General features: G+C 44.6%; 2 protein-coding genes across 9 annotated transcripts in view; one reads left to right on the forward strand and one right to left on the reverse strand.

Annotated features, from left to right (window-relative positions):
* Positions 1-8,691, forward strand: part of B3GNTL1 (UDP-GlcNAc:betaGal beta-1,3-N-acetylglucosaminyltransferase like 1) — a 162,087-nt gene extending 153,396 nt beyond the window's left edge. For all 5 annotated transcript variants that reach the window (XM_083428426.1, XM_083428425.1, XM_083428428.1 and 2 more), the window contains one exon: positions 7,435-8,691. In XM_083428426.1, coding sequence (XP_083284552.1) covers positions 7,435-7,515 — 81 coding nt within the window. In that variant the 3' untranslated portion in view covers positions 7,516-8,691. The remainder of the gene's footprint in view (positions 1-7,434) is intronic.
* A 497-nt stretch (positions 8,692-9,188) lies between these two features.
* The window catches only part of TBCD (tubulin folding cofactor D), a 128,325-nt gene continuing 117,451 nt past the window's right edge, over positions 9,189-20,062 (reverse strand). For all 4 annotated transcript variants that reach the window (XM_083428384.1, XM_083428386.1, XM_083428385.1 and 1 more), the window contains exons 37-40: positions 19,294-19,381; positions 18,703-18,812; positions 17,887-17,971; positions 9,189-9,513 (exon numbers count right to left, since the gene is read on the reverse strand). In XM_083428384.1, coding sequence (XP_083284510.1) covers positions 9,505-9,513; positions 17,887-17,971; positions 18,703-18,812; positions 19,294-19,381 — 292 coding nt within the window. In that variant the 3' untranslated portion in view covers positions 9,189-9,504. The remainder of the gene's footprint in view (positions 9,514-17,886; positions 17,972-18,702; positions 18,813-19,293; positions 19,382-20,062) is intronic.

The raw sequence follows: 20,062 nt of genomic DNA on the forward strand, positions 1-20,062 counted from the left end.
ATACAGACCTTTGCTGGCAAGGTGATGATTTTCATTAAAGTTGCATATCTCTCCTTAGTGATGGGGATGTGATAGTTAATGTTCTGCAAATTATCCTGCTACTCATAGATGCGGTGTCCTTCCCCCCACTCTGAACATTTCACCTAAACTGGATCAACTTATTTTTCATCTGATGTTGCCAAACAGAACTAACACAGCAGCATCAGCAGGCAGGTAGTAGAGTTAAACCAAAATGCTCCTCCTCCTAGGTAAGAACTGATGCAAGTGTCCCTGATTCAAATCCTATAATAGACATAATTTCACTGCATAGCATTAGGCAAGTCGCAATTTCTCATCCTCTGCAGTATGGGGGATAATGTATACCTGCTGTCCAGGATTCATTTGCCGTAGTGTATGTGAAGCACTTTGAACACTTGGAGCATTATATAAGGTTAATTAGCATCAATTGGGACGCGGGTGGCACTGTGGGTTAAACCACAGAGCCTAGGACTTGCCGATCAGAAGGTCAGCGGTTCGAATCCCTGTGACGGGGTGAGCTCCTGTTGCTCAGTCCCTGCTCCTGCCAACCTAGCAGTTCGAAAGCACGTCAGAGTGCAAGAAGATAAATAGGTACTGCTCCGGCGGGAAGGTAAACGGCGTTTCCGTGTGCTGCTCTGGTTTGCCAGAAGTGGCTTAGTCATGCTGGCCACATGACCTGGAAGCTGTACGCCGGCTCCCTCGACCAATAAAGCGAGATGAGCGCCGCAACCCCAGAGTCCGCCACCACTGGACTTAATGGTCAGGGGTCCCTTTACCTTTACCTTTAGCATCAATTGCAAGAGTAGAATGGGTGTTGAGAAGTGGGAAGAGGACAAATGTTGTTTCTGGGAGCCTGCAGAAATTCATGGAAACAGCCTCTCCCACCCTCACCCACTCCCACACCACACTGATGTCCAAAAAAGCCAATTTCTGTTCATTCTTATGTATACATACATGGAATATTGTCCATCACCTTGGTTTGGTTTAATGCAAATTTTTAATCATTTGTCTATAAAACGTTGAAAAACTTTGCCAACCTGTTTATATCAGCTAGGAAATGTGATTAATAGTATCCTAAGACAAAGATGGTCATCAGATATTGGTAGAATGCTTTGGAGATGAGCACAGATCAATTCAGAGAACGCACAACAAGAAAGCACTTTTTTGATTACTGCTTAAAATTTTGGTTGCATTGAATGTTACCCTTTGCATTTCATGTCAGGAATTTTTAAACTCCCCTTTAAAAAACGCTTCACAGCAGCTAAATGACTTGCCAACTGGAAATGCCTTTCTTCTGTTTCCCCTCCATTCTCACTTTGCATGAAGCAGACCTTGTTTTGCTTCGCATCCAGTTTGAGCTGAAAACCTCACCCCGCCTCTCTTTACCAGCAAGAAGAAGTGACTTGTGGTTTCTAAGGGTTGGACGAGTCCCCTCTTTGCAGGCCTGATGGCAGAGGAAATGGTTTCTAAACTGGTTAAAACTTGCTGAGAGAAGTTGAACTTTTGTTGCTCTATGGTGATATAATGCAGGCTAAGGATAAATCCGAGGATTCAGACCGAGATGTATTTCTGGGCCCCTTGAACTTTCGTTTCTGCACAGGCCACATATGAAAGAGGAGATGAAAAACAAACCCACCACACTGCTGTGTATTTAATTTCCCCCAAATACATGAGCCCTTCCTCCTCCCCAGCCTCTGCTGACACTCCTGAAAGAGATGAAGGGGGAGATGCAGCACACAGTGAGCCCTGCAGACAAAGGACAGCAGGGAGTGTTTGGAGGGAGAGGGGCAAAAGAGGGGAAAATGCCACAGGCAGGCAGCCTTATTTAATGAGTAGTGGGAAGCCAGAGTCAGCCCTGCGATGTTGCGGCAGAAAAGCTGCAACCATTATAAGCTGCATTTAAACGTCAACCTCTTATCTAGGAGATAGTATTGCAAACCAGGACTTTGCTGCATTGGTCAAGCAACGGTACAGTTGCTTTGCGATGTTCCATTTTGGACACCACAGTTCAAGAAACATGCTGGCAACCTGGAGAGGATTCTGAAAAAGTTGAGACATACTAATGAAAGGGAATGAGTACTAAAACTGCTGCAGATGGAAGAGACGCGAGTTCTTTGGTAGTAAAATGAAGTCAGAAGGTAGAGGCAAGAGAGGAATTGCACATAAGTGTTCATCTGATGAGAAGCAGCACAGCTTGTATATGATAGATGAAGATAAAGAGGACTTAGGTTTTTAAAATATTTTTGGCAGATGCGGTGGTGTGAGTGTAATTTCAGTTTTAAAACATTTCCCAGATTCAGTGTGGTGTTTGCTTTCTCTACCCTCCTTTTGTTTGATCCCTGCTTATGGCCCACAAAGCCATGTATCATAAAGCTTAACCTTGTAGTATCCTTGGTCGCTGAATGATCGGACCCAGAGCTTTCCAAACTGTGTGTCGTGACATGTTAAGTGTGTTGAGAGCCAGTGTGGTGTAGTGGTTAAGAGCAGTAGTCTCGTAATCTGGGGAACCGGGTTCGCGTCTCCGCTCCTCCACATGCAGCTGCTGGGTGACCTTGGGCTAGTCACACTTCTTTGAAGTCTCTCAGCCCCACTCACCTCACAGAGTGTTTGTTGTGGGGGAGGAAGGAAAAGGAGAATGTTAGTCGCTTTGAGACTCCTTAGGGTAGCCCATTTCCGGATTTATCAAGTTCTTCCAGCCACAGTAAAAACTATAGTGCTTAATTACATAGAAATCAGTGATAACTCCTTAGGAGGTGCCTGGGGAAGAGGGTCTAGTGAAGCCTGGATAGCCAGCCTTGTGCATCCTGAACATCTCTAGCACTTCAAGCGTTGTTAGCCATATAGTCTTAGCAGGGTCCTGGTCCAGATGCAGAGGTGTCAGTACCAAGTGCATTTCCTTCCAAACCTTCCATTGCAGGTCAGATCTCATGGAAGACTTTGCATCTCGATCCATTAGCTATGCAGCCCCAAGCCCAGGGATGAGATCCATGCAACCCTGCTGATTGTCATGAACCCAGCTGATCCTGCTCACCACATGCTGGGATAAGCAATGGCTCCTCTAGGGCAAAGGCATAAGTCTTTCCGAGTCCTGCTACAAATACATCTTTTGAACAGGAGATGGTAGGGATTTATACCTGAGGCTGTGTACGTGCAGAGCATGTGCTCTGCCATTGCTTGCATCGTAATCTCCCTTTCTAATGGGTGGGGGAGCAGGGGGACATAATTTTTAATATCTATAAATCATAATTTCCAAGTGCCAGTTATACTGTTTTTGTTCCTGCCACCACCCTTCCTTTCTGCATAATTTCCACCAAGTTTCCTTTTAAATATCATAGGCTAGATTTTGTTTTGTCACATACTTTTTCAGTATGAAAGTAGCTGAACCCCCCCCCCCCCGGCCAGTTTTTATTCAGCATCTCCTTCCCCGCCCCCCGGTCTGCTTTGGGCCTCAGAAATTACGGTAGAAGCTTAAAAGCACAGAATGACTAGACACTCACTCACTCCATTTATCTTGCCAGTTCAGAAGTGGAAGCTATGCCAGATTACTGTCATGTAGTAACAAGGGTGTGAACTACGAAAAGGTCACAGGAGTGTGTTGATCTATAAATAGTTAATGCAGCACTGGCTGAGACTAATGGAATTGTTAGGTTTTATTAATGGTTTAGTATGAGTCTATAACTGGGCCCCTAAACTCCAGGGCCAATTGCGCCCCTATAGATTGCAGAGCTGCACCACAGGAGTGGTGGGGTGCAATTTTATGGGCATTCGCCCAGGTATGTGGCGTGCCTCCATGACAGCACAGAATGTGCAGTATTCAGACTTAAAGGGGCTTGTGATTGACTCTTAGTCAATCATTACAGGGAAGAGAAATGGCCAATCAGGAGATGTGGATGGTAAAAGGTGAATTTGACAGCTTAACTGGCAGGCAAGGCCTGCTGAGGGGTTTTTGAAGCAGAATAAAGCAGTTCAGTTTCCTCACATGGGGGAAAAGTACCTAGAAAAGTGCTAGAGGTGTTTTATGGGCAGAGTAAAAGTGGATAGCCATACTAGGAAGAAATAGATTTAATAGAAGTTCTGTATGGGGAATTGTAAGTAAAGTTATTGTGTAAACCCGAAACAGTGTTTCTTACTGTGCCTTTAATAGTGAAACCATCAAGCTTCATCCCTCGTTGAGTTTGTTAATAAAAATACAGCTTTTGCTTCCATTCTGCCCCAGTTTTGGTTTGTGTCTAGTTCAGCGAGTAAGTTGTCACAGGAACCCCAATATCAAGAGTCCTTGCTATGGAATTATAGGCTACCACATGTAGAGAATCCCTGAATTCTCAGTTCTTATAGACAGGGAGTGACCAAGGCTTTAAAAGGTCAACAGACTTGGTCATGTTGCCACACTCTCATCTTCACTGAGTTTCTCTTCACAAGGCTATCTGGCTTTGTGTCACCAAACTGGCAGGCCTCACTAAGTTGTAAGGTCTTTGTGAATAACATACTTAGCAATGGAGAATCTCATTAAGACTCTGTCTTTGAGGGAACCTGGCTGTCCTGGCGAAATTATCCAGAAGCAAGTATCTGCATTTTGGGCTGAGAGAAATAGAGTTTTTCCACCCCCAGGAATGAATGGTCTGTCAGAGATTATGTGTTAAGATGTGAGAAACAGGCTCTCTTTTAGCTTTGGATGGCTGTAAGGCCTGGGCTGTTTGCTTTGGAAACAGTTTAAACCTATGGGTGGAACTTCTACAATTGCCAGCTGTGCGGCGCACCTTCCATCCTGAAAGCAGCTCCTGGCTAGCTTGTTTTGGCATTCTCTTTAAAGTCTTCCTTGGTAGGAAGAATTACCCAGTGCACACCCTACTGGGTATTCAGTAAAAAAAATATTCAGCACGTGAAGGCGAAGGGTTTCAGCTGGATCAAGCAGAGAATGTTGCTCTCCATGTTTCATTGTGCATGTCTTTAAAGTCTATCCACTTACAAAGCAGAATATTTTTTTGCTATTGCCCTTAATCCAGTTTGACTCTGCACTCCTTTTGTGTTTGGTCAAATTCAGAGAGAGAAGTGCACAATCATCACCCAACTTTTCCAGTTCTTTGTCCACGCAGTTGAAGCTTAATAATAGGGCAGATTTCTGAGGTGGCACAATGTCTTGAATTCTGTGATTCAAAAGGTTTTTAGGTTGAAGATATTGTATGCAGCTCTGTAAGGATTGTGTTAAGAGAGAAGGCTCGCCGTCTCATGCCATGGTTTAATACGGGAACACGCTTTGTTAAGTGGTGGATATTGCTGTAGGATCTCCAAGTAGCAACTAGAATCCAGCTTTGTAAAGGCTTCCATGCAGGTGTGTTCTCCTGACGCCTGTGGAATTTGCATGCACTTTGGGACTATCGAATTAAGGCAAAGCTTCATGTTAGTGTCCTACTTTTCAAAAGTGTTACATTACCCTTTATTCATACTCAGAAGCAGTAGCTCCTTTGTTGTTACTAATCTTAATGATGGAGTATTATTTAAGGCTAATCCCACTGGAAACATAAATTACAAGCACCCTGAAATTAAAGGCTCAAGAGAAACGCTGAAGTTGCGAATGATGTCATCTGCTTTTCTTGCCAATCACAAGGTTGGGTGGAGGGTATCGTCACATTAGACTGTGCAGGATGGCAAGTAGGCACAAAGTTGCTCTTCGTACAGTAGGTAGGATTTGGAGGAATCACCAGTAGCCAGAGTTAATAGTCCAGTTGCTTGGTGAAAGCAGCTCTCAATAAAGAACCATAGAATCATAGAATCATAGAGTTGGAAGAGACCACAAGGGCCATCGAGTCCAACCCCCTGCCAAGCAGGAAACACCATCAGAGCACTCCTGACATATGGTTGTCAAGCCTCTGCTTAAAGACCTCCAAAGAAGGAGACATTATGCAAAATCCACCAAATCACTAATATGTTGAGCTGTCATCAGAATGTTATTTGTTTAAGTCGCTTGAAAAGTAGCATCTGTGGGTCAAAAATGTAGTGCTGCTATTAGGTCGCGCCCCTCCCCCCATAGGTCTAGGTCCTCATCTGCAAGTTCTAGTACGTAATAGCAATATTTGTGCTAGGGAGAAAGTTTGTCCTTAACCTTAACCCATCTCTGTCCATTTTTAACCTCTAGCCTTCGCTATCCTACTTTCTTTTATGCACTCTGTTGAAATCACTATCACCATGAAAGCTGGTGTTGTTCACTTCCTGGTCAAATTAAGGGCCTTGCATTCTCCTTGAGCTACCTATTACCTAGTATTGAATCCATCGTCGTCGTTTGGGTATAGCAGAACATCAGGTGCTGGGACATTTGCTGTTACCTGTTCTGCAACAGATGGAATCCCCACCCCCACCCCCAAGTCATTCACGGGAAGGGATAGTGCCTGATCAGAACTGTGCTACAGCACATTCTAAGGTTTATGCTGATACTGTTCAAGCACAAGGAATCTGCCTTTACAAAGCATCAAAGCAGTGTAAGTCTTCTCTCCCCCTATATTACTCCATAAAGGACATGGAGGTAGGTCACAGAATATGTAGAGTTCTGTATGTCCAGGGGGTGGGGAAGAGCAATGTCATTAGCATGTGCAAGTGTCAAGACTCCCCAGATGTTGTTGGACTACAACTTCCATCATCCCTACCTAGCAAGGCCAGAGCTCAAGGATTATGGGAGTTGTAGTCCAACATCATATTGGGACCCGCAGGTTGAGAACCGCTGGTCAAGAGGGATGGGAGACCTGATGAGCTCTGATAAGCCAGTATTTATATGACCCATTGTACTGCTGGAAGTCCCTGGCTATGCTCTGTGGTCATTTCTTATCTGGAATAATGAAACCTCTATTAATAGATAGTAATGGTTATAACATGGATCAAATTTATTTCAGACTTGCACCCCCCCCCCCCAAAATATCCTGGACTGACAATAAACTCCCTTCAGGCTTACCAGTAAGATATGCAGGTATTCCCCATACAGTAAAAGGGCATGAAATGGGAAATGCTCAAGTTTAAGTCCTTAAATTATTGGACTTTACAGTGTGATTGTAGTCGAAATGTTCCTACAAGCTCAGCATGTTAGGAAGAGAATCCTACACACCCGTATTGGACTCAGTTCAACTGACAATGACTGTTGCTGTGACTAAACATTAATATTGTATGCTTGGATCACGGAAATGATGTGGTTTCATGCTAGAGGATTTACATAGTTTCGGGGCAGGAAAAGAAGCGAGGCTTGAGAAGGAAGAAAGAGCAAACTATTATCGGTATCTCTTAGTACAGCCTTTAACTTGCCCACATCAACCCAGAGTGACTTACAACCAACCAACCAGACAAAAATAAAACCAACCATATACACTCCTGTAAAGAAGGATCTTTGAAATCTATGTCAGACAGATTCAACTAATTGATCTTTTGTTTTGACAGGATTTGACAGGTGGACAGTTTGAGGAAAACTTGAAGCTGTTGAATCTGAAGGAAGCTGTGGATTATTATCATTTTAACTGAAGAATGTGGTGCACTGGAAGGCTTTATGTTGCTAGACAAACCAGAAGAGACGCTAGCCTGTTTCTGCCCCCACCTCCAAAGGAATTCCTCAAAACAGGTATTAGTAAATTAAAAGGTGAATACTACTTGTATTCCCTTAAAAAAAGGTGGAATGATGGTGGAATGACAGCAAAGCTTAGTATACAAGCTAAACTCTGTTCTGTGAATGCTGCTCTTGATCTGAAGGTGTACAGAAGGAGTTTCCCACAGAGTTGCTAGCATTTCAAGGTTGTCACTCCTTTGCACTATTCACACATTGTAAAGGAATAGCAGGATGAGATCCTGCTGATCCATTACAACCTGCACATTGGGGGAAATGAGACAACTGTGAGGATTCCCCACCCTACCCCAGCTAACACATTGAAATGTCTAACATTGTAGGGGGAACACACCCAATTGTTCTTGCACTGTTTTTTAGAAGGGTGCATTTACAGTCGGCCTATGTATCAAGAAGTGGTGAGGGCCTGTGTAATTCCAGCATGGGCAGGGGCAGCTGGAGGCTCCTCTAAAGTAAAGCCCTGCTATGCTGTGTGATGCATGTGGTTTATATGCAGGCTTAAAGAGGCTACACATTATCCTCAGGCTAGGTAAAAGTCGAATGTGAGAATTAGAATATAATTTACATAAATGTGCTTGGAAACGGTCTCCATTATATCCCCCCCCCCCAATTGTGAGAATAACTAGTCATTTAGGGCCCTCCTGTTCCATAGTAGTGAAGTCCATTGTGATAACAAGAACTACTTCTACATAACCTTGCTGGTTGTTCCTCTTTATCAGATGCTTCTGGCTACATGCTTAAGACCCTTTCACTGATGTAAAATGAGACACCAACCAGAGGGTGGGCTCACATTGGTTCTCCAGTCTAGACAAATTTATTTTGCACCATTTTTGCATAGCCAAAAATGGGAGGGGGAAAATAACATTTCCAAAAACATTCTTTGGATGCTGCTCACAGCAGCTTATTGCCCCTGTAGTTCCAGGTAGGATATTTTAAAAACATCCCCAGGCTTTTCAGATGCAGTTTTAAACATTCTGGGCTGCTTTTCTGGTATTTAGCTTTGTTTCTTTGTAAAGTGCCCTAGGAATATAACTGAAGGGTGCTATATTATTATTCGTAATATATACTAAATTAAAACATTCAGTATCTGAACACTGCCAGAGAATGTTAGTGTATGGCAGGCTGAGAGTTTTCATATCAAATTGGTGGTGGGACAGGAGAGTCAGCTGTACTTCCTGTTTATAGAGGTAACATTTTTCCACTTGAAATCACACAATGAATTTAGGTTATGATCCCATTGTTTTGGTGCCCTTCACACATGCCAAGAACATCAATAGTCCCTTTCCTGAACATCATTGTGCCACATTGCTCTGCTAACATACCAAGCGAACAAACAAACCTTTTTGCTTGGTGTGTGTGTGTTTCTCTTCTTTCCTATACAGCAAGGCTGCTAGCTGCCCTTCTGTGCACAGCAACTGGAGTTGTGCATTGGTTCTTCTTACAAAACAGTGGTACATAATTTCATTTGACAGGATAAAGTCCCTTAGTGCATACAAAGTGCCTTTACTGGTGCATTAAATATTCACTGTAAACCAAGCTAACAGCTGAAGAAGATGGACTATACAGGAAATGCTGGTAGGATGATTTTTCCAATTGATGTTTAATCCAGTTCAGGGAAAGAAACACAAAACATCAGCATACATACTGAACATGAAAGACAAGAGAATATCATGTGGCCAAACTGCCATCTTGTGGTTAGAGATTAAGGAGTGACTAGAAATATCGACTTTTGTTTTGTTAACATACATTTGAGTTTAAAACCCCTTCTGCACACAGCTTCTGAAAAGATGCTTTCACAATCCTGACTTTTTAAGTTGCTGTGACAGTAGCTCTTTCCGCCGTTGTATCTACTGCTCTGAAGAACTTGTTTTCCTAATATTGACTGTTTTCAATTACGTGCTCTGCAGAAAAGAAGGAAGAGCCGTGAGTTATTAAGAGCTTATTTTGAAACAAAATAGATTATTCAGTTCCACAGATGTGGTGTCAAACAGTTAGCTTAGGCATCTTAAATCTATGCATAACAAATTATGTTTCCTTATGGTAGTGGCGCCCTCCGTGTGGAACGCCCTCCCACCAGATGTCAAAGAGAACAACAACTACCAGACTTTTAGAAGGCAGCCCTGTTTGATGTATCACAGTATTTTAATATTCTTTTGGAAGCCGCCCAGAGTGGCTGGAGAAGTCCAGCCAGATGGGCGGGGTATAACTAATAACTTATCATTATTATTATTATGGAAGGGCTGGTGCTACTGTACTGTGTATACATCAGTACTGATTAAGGCTGGGCGATATCTGGTTTTTAACATCATGATATATCAGCAACTAAATACCACAATTTACTGATATATTGTTGTTGTTTAGTCGTTCAGTCGTGTCCGACTCTTCGTGACCCCATGGACCAGAGCACGCCAGGCACTTCTGTCTTGCACTGCCACCCGCAGTTTGGTCAGATTCATGTTTGTAGCTTCGAGAACACTGTCTAGCCATCTCGTCCTCTGTCGTCCTCTTCTCCTTGTGCCCTCCATCTTTCCCAACATCAGGGTCTTTTCCAGTGAGTCTTCTCTTCTCATGAGGTGGCCAAAGTATTGGAGCTTCAGCTTCACGATCTGTCCTTCCAGTGAGCACTCAGGGCTGATTTCCTTAAGAATGGATGCGTTTGATCTTCTTGCAGTCCATGGGACTCTCAAGAGTCTCCTCCAGCACCATAATTCAAAAGCGTCAATTCTTCGGCGATCAGCCTTCTTTATGGTCCAGCTCTCACTTCCATACATCACTACTGGGAAAACCATAGCTTTTACTATACGGACCTTTGTTGGCAAGGTGATGTCTCTACTTTTTAAAATGCTATCTAGGTTTGCCATTGCTTTCCTCCCAAGAAGCAGGCGTCTCTTAATTTCGTGGCTGCTGTCACCATCTGCAGTGATCATGGAGCCCAAGAAAGTAAAATCTCTCACTGCCTCCATTTCCTCCCCTTCTATTTGCCAGGAGGTGATGGGACCAGTGGCCATGATCTTCGTTTTTTTGATGTTGAGCTTCAGACCATATTTTGCGCTCTCCTCTTTCACCCTCAATAAAATGTTTTTTAATTCCTCCTCACTTTCTGCCATCAAGGTTGTGTCATCTGCATATCTGAGGTTGTTGATATTTCTTCCAGCAATCTTAATTCCGGCTAGGGATTCATCCAGCCCAGCCTTTCGCATGATGAATTCTGCATATAAGTTAAATAAGCAGGGAGACAAAATACAGCCTTGTCGTACTCCTTTCCCAATTTTGAACCAATCAGTTGTTCCATATCCAGTTCTAACTGTAGCTTCTTGTCCCACATAGAGATTTCTCAGGAGACAGATGAGGTGATCAGGCACTCCCATTTCTTTAAGAACTTGCCATAGTTTGCTGTGATCCACACAGTCAAAGGCTTTTGCATAGTCAATGAAGCAGAAGTAGATGTCTTTCTGGAACTCTCTAGCTTTCTCCATAATCCAGCGCATGTTTGCAATTTGGTCTCTGGTTCCCCTGCCTCTTCTAAATCCAGCTTGCACTTCTGGGAGTTCTCGGTCCACATACTGCTTGAGCCTTCCTTGAAGAATTTTAAGCATAACCTTGCTAGCGTGTGAAATGAGTGCAATTGTGCGGTAGTTGGAGCATTCTTTAGCACTGCCCTTCTTTGGGATTGGGATGTAGACTGACCTTCTCCAATCTTCTGGCCACTGCTGAGTTTTCCAAACTTGCCGGCATATTGAGTGTAGCACCTTAACAGCATCATCTTTTAAAATTTTAAATAGTTCAGCTGGAATACCATCACTTCCACTGGCCTTGTTATTTGCAATGCTTTCTAAGGCCCATTTGACTTCACTCTCCAGGATGTCTGGCTCAAGGTCAGCAACCACACTACCTGGGGTGTACGAGACATCCATATCTTTCTGGTATAGTTCCTCTGTGTATTCTTGCCACCTCTTCTTGATGTCTTCTGCTTCTGTTAGGTCCTTACCACTTTTGTCCTTTATTATGGTAATCTTTGAACGAAATGTTCCTTTCATATCTCCAATTTTCTTGAACAGATCTCTGGTTCTTCCCATTCTGTTGTTTTCCTCTATTTCTTTGCATTGCTCATTTAAGAAGGCCTTCTTGTCTCTCCTTGCTATTTTTTGGAATTCTGCATTCAATTTCCTGTATCTTTCTCTATCTCCCTCTCATTTTGCTTGCCTTCTCTCCTCCGCTATTTGTAAGGCCTCATTGGACAGCCACTTTGCTTTCTTGCATTTCCTTTTCATTGGGATGGTTTTCGTTGCTGCCTCCTGTATAATGTTTCGAGCCTCCATCCATAGTTCTTCAGGCACTCTGTCCACCAAATCTAAATCCTTAAACCTGTTCCTCACTTCCACTGTGTATTCATAAGGGATTTGGTTTAGATTGTATCTTACCGGCCCAGTGGTTTTTCCTACTTTCTTCAGTTTAAGCTTGAATTTTGCTATAAGAAGCTGATGATCTGAGCCACAGTCAGCTCCAGGTCTTGTTTTTGCTGACTGTATAGAGCTTCTCCATCTTTGGCTGCAGAGAATATAATCAATCTGATTTCGATGCTGCCCATCTGGTGATGTCCATGTGTAGAGTCGTCTCTTGTGTTGTTGGAAAAGAGTGTTTGTGATGACCAGCTTGTTCTCTTGACAGAACTCTATTAGCCTTTGCCCTGCTTCATTTTGAATTCCAAGACCAAATTTGCCAGTTGTTCCTTTTATCTCTTGATTCCCTACTTTAGCATTCCAATCCCCTATAATGAGAAGAACATCCTTCTTTGGTGTCACTTCTATAAGGTGTTGTAAGTCTTCATAGAATTGGTCAATTTCAGTTTCTTCAGCACCAGTAGTTGGTGCATAAACTTGGATTACTGTGATGTTAAAAGGTCTGCCTTGGATTCGTATCGAGATCATTCTATCATTTTTGAGATTGCATCCCAGTACAGCTTTCGCCACTCTTTTGTTGACTATGAGGGCCACTCCATTTCTTTTACGGGTTACTTGCCCACAGTAGTAGATATGATAGTCATCCGAACTGAATTCGCCCATTCCCGTCCATTTTAGTTCACTGATGCCCAGGATGTCAATGTTTATTCTTGCCATCTCATTTTTGACCACATCCAACTTACCCAGGTTCATGGTTCTTACATTCCAGGTTCCTATGCAATATTTTTCTTTACAGCATTGGACTTTCCTTTCGCTTCCATGCATATCCGCAACTGAGCGTCCTTTCGGCTTTGGCCCAGCCGCTTCATCAGCTCTGGATCTACTTGTACTTGTCCTCCGCTCTTCCCCAGTAGCATGTTGGACGCCTTCCGACCTGAGGGGCTCATCTTCCAGCGTCATATCTTTTATATGCCTGTTGTCTTTGTCCATGGAGTTTTCTTGGCAGGGATACTGGAGTGGCTTGCCGATTCCTGCTCCAGGTGGATCACGTTTGGTCCAAACTCTCCACTATGACCTGTTCATCTTGGGTGCCCTGCTCGGCATAGTTCATAGCTTCCCTGAGTTCTTCAAGCCCCTTCGCCACGGCAAGGCAGTGATCCATGAAGGGGACTGATATATTACGATGTCTGAAATGTATCTCGGCTGCTTCTTCCTTCCCACCTTAGGGGAGGAAGAAGGAGCAGAGATACCGTATTTTTCGCTCCATAGGACGCACCGGCCCATAGGACGCACCAAGTTTTTTGGGGGGGAAATAAAGAAAAAAAAATTTATTTCCCCCCCAGGCGCTTGTGGGCCCAGCAGCGGGGAGAAGTGCTCTTCTCCTCGCCGCCCGCATGCAGACCAGGTCCGGGGACAGCGGGAAGACGCGCTGCGCCTCCCAGCTGTCCCCGGAGCTTGCGGGGCAGGCAGCGGGGAGAAGCGCGCTTCTCCCCACCGCCTGCCTTCAGACCAGGTCCGGGGACAGCGGGAAGACGCGCTGCGCCTCCCAGCTCTCCCCGGAGCTTGCGGGGCAGGCAGCGGGGAGAAGCACGCTTCTCCCCGCCGTCAGCCTCCAAACCACATCGGGAGGCAGCGGGATGGCGGCGTTCCGCCTCCCCGCTGTCCCCCGACCTTGTGGGGCTGGCGCTGGGGCTCTCCTGAAGTCTGGAGAGCGAGAGGGGTCGGTGCGCACCAACCCCTCTCACTCTCCAGGCTTCAGCGAAAGCCTGCATTCGCTCCATAGGACGCACACACATTTCCCCTTCATTTTTGGAAGGGAAAAAGTGCGTCCTATGGAGCGAAAAATACGGCACATAACCCAGCCTCACACTCCTCTGGCTTGTGTGAGCAAGAACATTGGGGAGGGGCTTGATAAGGTTCCATATTTTTCGCTCTATAGGACACACTTTTCCCCCTCCAAAAATTAAGGGGAAATGTGTGTGCATCCTATGGAGCGAATGCAGGCTCCTTGGCTTCAGCAATAGCAACGTGAAGCCTCCAAAGTGCAGAGGGAGCGCTCCTTCCACACTCCGGAGGCTTCATGTTGCTTTCGCTGCCGCTTTGGGTTCCTTTTGCTAAAGCCGGGAAAGCAAGACACTCCTGGCTTCAGAAGAGAGGGAGAGCTGCACAGCGGCCCTTCAGCGAAGCGGGAGGAGAAATGGATGGGGCTCCATTTCTCCTGCCGCTTCGCTGAAGGGGCGCTGAGCAGAGAGGGGTTTTTTTTTTTCTCTTCTTCTCCCCCTCTAAAACAAGGTGCGTCCTATGGTCGGGTGCATCCTATAGAGCGAAAAATACAGTAAGTGAGCAGCTTCCCATACTCCTCAAGTTGATCAACCCCCCCCCCCCCCACTCCAGCTCACATGAGGCAGAGGTGGGGGGCTTCCTTAAACTGTTCCACTGGTGGCAGGCAGGCAGCCTCCCACCCACCCTCAGGGGAGTATTTTAAGGAAACCCGCTTTCAGCTCACCTGAGGCGGCAGCAGGCGCACAGCCTACACATGGCTGGACTTTTTGAGCTGCAGGTACGTTGTGGCTCCCCAGCCACGGCCAGCACAGTGCACGCAGGGAGACGGGAGTGAGGAGTGCTGTATGTAGAGCCATGATGTATTGGCAGCTCAAAAAGTGTGAAGCCAATATCATGATCTAGAAGCCATAACAGTTCCAGACGATTCCTTGATTTATCGCCCAGCTCCAATACCAATAATATTATTACAAATTATCTATTACCTCTGTTCAGAGCAACACATGTAAGCTCCACTTGCTGATATCCAATACATTGTGGAGTGCAGCTGGAGCACTACAGAAGTTGCACATGTAGCAACTTTTGTATACCAAGATATGCCATTTTATTAAACTACTAGTGATTTAAAATATTCATTCTGACCACTTCTCTTTAAGAGAGGGGTCTTTCATGGCTACAAGTTTATTTAATGAATTCAACTGTAAGCTTGCCCCCCACCCCGCTAAAAAAGGTGAATCGAGGTCAAGAGATTTGGTAAAAGATACACACTTGAAATGTTCTTTCCTTATTTTATAAGGCATTCTGTGGTTCTCTTTGTGAAATGTGAGCTCTGAAAGCTGGATAGCACTTGCATATTTTTCATACACTCCCTCTGAAAAATAGGGTAGTAGGGAATCAACCTTGTGTGAAAATTCCTCCAGCTTGTGGAGAGAGAAGCCTTCAGCTACAGCACAAAGAGATGCAGATGTGGCTGTCAGTCTTAGATCAGAGAGCCATGGGACCATTTTCAAATCTTTTGATACCGAGGAAATGCAAAACAGCTTTCAGGACTCAGCATTTTTTTGTCCTAGTTAAATCTTAACTTGAATATTTCTTTGTAATTGCTATTCCATCGTCACTTGGGAGGCAAACACAAACACACACAACCAGCAAATAGAATCATACTTAAACTATCACCACCAGTCATTCCTCAGAGAACAAACCCCAGTTCTGGCTTAGAGCAAAAACCCGTCACTGCATGCCTCCATTGATGCTGCTGCGCAACCACTTTGCCCTCCACCAAACCAGGAACACTAATGTATTGTTGTATTCCTGTTGCATATTGTAGGACATTTCTGTCCCATTTGCCATGTGTCACTGTAACTGCCTAGACATTACTTCTTCCTGAAAGCAGTATAAACCTCAGCACAAAGAAACCTGGAATTACATATTGGGGACAGGTTACATACCTTACATTAATGTAAACAACTGCAGCGAGCACTGCAGGTTGGATACAGCTACAGTGGTACTTCAGGCTAAGTACTTACCGTATTTTTCGTCCCATAGGACGCTCCGTCCCATAGGACGCACCTAGTTTTTTTGGGGGGAAATAAAGGGAAAAAATTTTTCCTTTATTTTCCCCCCAAAAAGCAGGTCGGGGAAACCTAATCAGGTCGAGGAACAGCGGGATGGCGGCGATGCGCCTTCCTGCTGTCCCCCGAGCTTGTGGGGCTGGCCGATGTCTGCCCGGCGCGAGGGGCGCTCTGCTTCAGGGTGCTCCGCCCGCCGGGCGGCGGGCTGCTATCCGCAGCGTGGGGAGCCCTGCTGGGAACTCCTGCAGCGTTCCCCATGCTGCGGATGTCTGCCTGGCGGGAGGGGCGCTCTACTTCAGGGCGCCCCTCGCGCCAGGCGGCACGCTGCTATCCGCAGCGTGGGGAGCGCTGCTGGGAGTTCCTGGAGGGCTCCCGACGCTGCGGATGTCTGCCTGGCGCGAGGGGCGCTCTGCTTCAGGGCGCCCCTCGCGCCAGGCGACAGGCTGCTATCCGCAGCGTGGGGAGACCTGCGGGGACCTCCTGCAGGGCTGCCTAGGCTGCGGATGTGTTCCCGAAGCGCCGGGCACTCTGCTTTCAGGGCGCCTGACGCTCCGGGAAGCAGGCTGCTATCCGCAGCCTAGACATCCCTGCGGGACCTCCTGCAGGGCTGCCTAGGCTGCAGGTGTCTTCCTGAAGCCTGGAGAGCGAGTGGGGTCGGTGCGCACCGACCCCTCTCGCTCTCCAAGCTTCAGCGAAAGCCTGCATTCGCCCCATAGGACGCACCCAGATTTCCCCTTCATTTTTGGAGGGGAAAAAGTGCGTCCTATAGGGCGAAAAATACGGTAATTTGTTCCGGAGGTCTGTTCTTACCTGAAGCACCACTTTAGCTAATGAGGCCTCCTGCTGCTGCCACGCCACCGGAGCCCGATTTCTGTTCTTATCCTGAAGCAAAGTTCTTAACCTGAAGCACTATTTCTGGGTTAGCGAAGTGTGTAACCTGAGGTACCACTGTATATTCAACCAGTACTCAAAACTACTCTGTGAAGAGCAGATGGGCATGCACACACAGGTCGCACTTTTCAAATCTCAAGTGTGAGAAGCAACTCTGAATGGGATACCACTTTATAGAATGTCAGTATTTTCCTATTTTCGTTTAAAACCTCAAATTAGCATCGCTGAAATTTGGTACTAAAAGAAACAACAGAGAATATGGCAACAGCGTATTGTTTTCTCTTATCACGGTTATTGTAGAGTTGGAAGGGGCCCCAAGGGCCACCCTGCAGAGCAGGAATCACTGACAGATAGCCATCCAACCTCTGTTTAAAAACCTCCAGGGAAGGAGAGTCCACCACTGCTGTCAAACAACTCAAATATATGAATGCTTGTCAAATGAATGCTGGTCATTGATTGTTCATTTTCTGCTGTTTTATTTTGGCTGCAAATATGTATGTATGTATGTATATACATACACACACACACACACACACACTTGTTCATGGAAAATTTAAATAAAGATTTTTTTTATGGCCCAGTTCATACAATAATATTAAGCCAAGCTCGCATGGCTTAGTTTTGCATAGTCCAGTAGCAGGACGAGGGGTGGGCATGAAGGAGCCATGAGTTCTGCTACAAATACCTGGGTTGCACATATCAATGTTTTGACTTATTAAACTCTCACTGGTGTTTCTGCAATTATTTTGGAACAAATAATCACCTAGCCTCCTCTTTTTGAACTAAAGTTGGGTTCTAAGAGACAGATGCTATGATGTTCATATTTTCTTGTAAAATTCAGAGTGGAATTTAAGCCCGCTTTTGGAGCCAGCTGCACTGTATTAATTCATGCTCAAGTAGCTAAGCACCAGAAGTCTGGAATGCTTTCAAGAGAATAGAAGGGAGCTATAAAGCACTTGCTTTTTGGCAGTTCCACACATGCACATACTAAAGAGGGCTAGGCTTGAAGCAAAACTCTGAATATCCTGCCCTGAAATTGTGGGCTTTGCTAAATGTGCAGGTCACAAGTCTTTCCTGGAAGAATCCCCAAAAATATTCACGGTCAGTTAAATGGATCCTTTAAAAACTTTACCTTAGCTGCTAGTTGTGGTTTGGGCACTTTCATTAAGTCACAGAGATAGTTGCGCTTCGTCCTCAGAAATGGCAATTCTGCATCCCTGTTTGGTGAGGGAAAATAGCATCAAGTTATACGGGCAGATTCAAAGTCTATCACGTCACAAGTACTTAAGCTAGCAAACTTTACTCTAACCCATTCCAAGATGGGATAAGTAAACCTATAATGAATTAAGTAGTCCACAAGCTAAGCAGTTTAAATTCGCTAGTTGATAAGCTGTAGGGAGAGGTTTAAATGCCACATTCCCCAGGTATATCTCTTCACTACTGCGCACCACACACACACAGCCAGGAGCTGTGGAAAAGCCCCACTCATGAGTGACAGCCCCGCTTCAGAAAGTGTGCCTGAAACTAATTGCTCTGGTCTAACTAGAAGCCATTAAGAACAGCAATGATGGTGGCAGAAATGCTAGAGAGAAAGGAAGAGGCCTCAACAGTAACATCACACACCCTCGAGTGTTTCTCTTAGCAGCCAGTCACTGAAGGAGAGGAGTTAATTGTGTTTGTATTGTATAATTGTATAAGCTACCTTGGTAGTCAATTAGCTCAAAAGGTGGTTATAAATCTACAACATAAGCAAATGCAGTTCAAGAGCTCTCCTTGCATCAAATGAAGTTTGTATTCCAGATTCATGTGAATCGAAACTGGCATCAAACCTCCCCGGTCATCATTGTAACACACATTTGTCTGGTTGTATCTGCACTCCAACATGGAGGGTTAAATGTCAAGGGTTGGGAGTCAGCATAAGGTTGTAGGTGTGGTTGCATTAACTCACCAGTCAGTGTCACTTAGAATTGTCATGACCTCCTCTATAATATCCGGTTCAGCAATATCACTGTAGGTTATGAGCATTTCATAGACATTACTGGCTGTTGCCTTTCTTATCTGGTAGAAAAAGAAATAGCTTTCAATTACTCTAAAGAGATTAAATGTTTGGATAATAACACCCTGGTAGCATGTCCAGAAATTCACAGGTTCTAAAGCACTAGGGTACAGTTAACACTCATATCTGTATGTACTGCTTGCTCTATACACATGCACTCCAGAGTCAACCAGCATAGTGAATTAAATATACACAGTCACTCTACCTTTCAGCTATGTAGGTCCAGAAAACAGGATACTGGTTCAATAGCCAGATATGTCTAAGAGTGGACTTTAAAGCTGGGTTATTTGCTGTGCATTAAATAACAGGACTGAGGTGAGCCCAACTGCTAAACTAAGGAAGATGGTAGTGATTTACAAACACATTATGGAAGAAGAAATGCAAATAGTCATGAAGTTGCCCAGCTATTACATTTAGTGAGATTCACACAAGCAATAAAAGATCAACACCTCCAAGTTCCTAACCAACATCTCCAATACTTACAACAGGAAATGGATGACAAAGGAGGAGGAGGAGCTGAAACAGAACTTTTTCTCTCATGCTGCCTGGAAACTGGATCAGACCACAAAACCTTGATAAAAAAATAAGTAATGTTATTTCATCAGTGGGTTTTTTCATATTAGCACAGAGGAGAAATTGTATTATTGAGTCCAGAAAGGATGTGCAATGTAGAGAAGCCCTCTGCTCCACTCTATCAGGGTCACAACAAACTCTGCAGAAATATATGCATGGGGGGGGGGGGGAATTGAGTTTGGAAACCATTCTTGGAGCAAGATGTGCCAGATATGAGGTTTTAAAAACTAAAAGGTGCCGGTATTATATACACTCACCTGACACTACAAAAAGAAGTTCTCTTGCATAAAACAATAGATAAGCATTTGCTAAACTGTGAAGTTTCACAAGAGAAGTACTGCTGTTTTTCAGCCTATATATCCTTAACAAAGAACAGGTGACTGGACAGACACTGAACCCAGAGAATGTATCAAACAAAGCTTAACAAATCTGTCTGCCATGTCTGTCTCTCATCATGCATCTGAAAGCTGGTATTGGGCTGGGGGGTGGATTTAGAACTGATTATTAGAACTGCAAAAACAGTAAGTCTTATATTTTAAAAAAGAAACTTTAAAAGTTTCCATAACACACACTTAGAAAGATTAATTTTATGTGGTTTTTAAAACAAACAAACAAACAAACAAACAAACAAACAAACAAACAAACAGAGCAAGTGTTGTCTAGTTCTTGAGTTGAATCA

This window comes from Podarcis tiliguerta (genome assembly GCF_965153285.1).
Source record: "Podarcis tiliguerta genome assembly, chromosome: 2".
In the NCBI taxonomy this organism is placed as follows: domain Eukaryota; kingdom Metazoa; phylum Chordata; class Lepidosauria; order Squamata; family Lacertidae; genus Podarcis; species Podarcis tiliguerta.